At 56.2% G+C, this 1,208-nt stretch overlaps 1 protein-coding gene across 1 annotated transcript; it reads left to right on the top strand.

The window, feature by feature from the left end:
- Window positions 1-273: 273 nt before the first annotated feature.
- LOC105876379 (protein FAM32A-like) lies at window positions 274-639 on the top strand. Its single transcript, XM_075998589.1, has one exon. It carries the CDS (start codon window positions 274-276, stop codon window positions 637-639), a length of 366 nt encoding a protein of 121 aa, XP_075854704.1.
- Window positions 640-1,208: the final 569 nt, after the last annotated feature.

The raw sequence follows: 1,208 nt of genomic DNA, 5'->3' as shown, positions 1-1,208 counted from the left end.
TCCAAATACGATATAAATGTAGCCAACAGGCTTGAAAAGATACTCACCATACTATTCGTTAGAGAAATGCAAATCTAATTCACAATAATATATAACCTTACACCCATTAGGATGGCCACCATCAAAAAAAAAAAAAAAACCCCAGAAAATATAATAACTTAATAACAAGTGTTGGTAGGGATATGAGAAATTTTGAATACTTACTCACTGTTGGTGGGACTGCAAAATGGTGCAGCCACTACCGAAGACATTAAAAAACTCAAAAATGAGTCTATGGCCTGTCTGTGGGCGAGTAGCCTGGCGGCCTACGAGCAGGTCCAAAAGGGAGCCCTGAAGCCGAGAGGCGTCGCAGAGCTGGGCGTGCCCAAGCGGAAGAAGAAAAAGAAGGACAAAGACAAGGCAAAACTCCTGGGAGCGACGTGGACGAGCAAGGAGAACGAGGAGGAGGAGAAGCAGCGCGGCCTGGGCAAGCGGAGCCCAGCCCAGGTGGCCTTCGAGAAGATGCAGGAGAAGCGGCAAATGCAAAGAATCCTGGAGAAAGCATCCAAACCCCACAGGCAGAGAGTGCAGGACTTCAGCAGACACCTGGACGCTCTCACGGAGCATCGCGACGCCCCCAAAGTCAGCCGGACGGAGTAGCCTCCTGGCCCTGGGCGCCCGGCAGCATCCAGGCTAAGCAGAAGGCCAGGTCAGGGCTGTGTTTGGTCCCTCCGGTATTTTCTGGAGACTTTGCTTCACACACAGCCTCGCATCTCCCTGGGCCGCGCTTCTCGAAGCTGTGCAACCCCATCCTGGAACTTGACGAGAGACACACTGTCCTTTCGCTCAGGTGCACACAGAAGATGCGCCTTTTTGGTTTGGATGGAAAGTTTTGAGGGCTCGTGTGGGGGCGAAGGCCATCTGTGCCCTGCAAGAGTGATTTTACCCCCGAGTCACAGCCAAGCCTGTGAGGCCAGCCGTGCGTCCTCACCTGGATGAGGCGACCCCGGAGGACGAGGGGCCGATGCAAGCGCGGCCTGCAGTGCGCAGCCGCAGAGGGGCCCTGCCCGTCCAAGCTCCCTCGAGCTCGGGCCTCGTGCCGTTGCCCCCAGGCCCCCGGGAGGCCACTGGAAGCTTCGTGGCCTTCACACTGCCTCCTCGGCCACCTGGCCAGTGAGACGACACAGCCCGGGTGGCAGAACCACGACCCGAGACAAGGACGCGGGTAT

This window comes from Microcebus murinus, chromosome 29 (genome assembly GCF_040939455.1).
Source record: "Microcebus murinus isolate Inina chromosome 29, M.murinus_Inina_mat1.0, whole genome shotgun sequence".
In the NCBI taxonomy this organism is placed as follows: Eukaryota; Metazoa; Chordata; class Mammalia; order Primates; family Cheirogaleidae; genus Microcebus; species Microcebus murinus.
Note: the sequence above shows the minus strand (reverse complement) of the source record. Positions and strands in the feature narration are given on the sequence as shown.

Coding starts and splice junctions, on each gene's coding strand:
- LOC105876379 (XM_075998589.1), top strand. CDS start 274: ATGGCCTGTCTGTGGGCGAGTAGCCTGGCGGCCTACGAGCAGGTCCAA.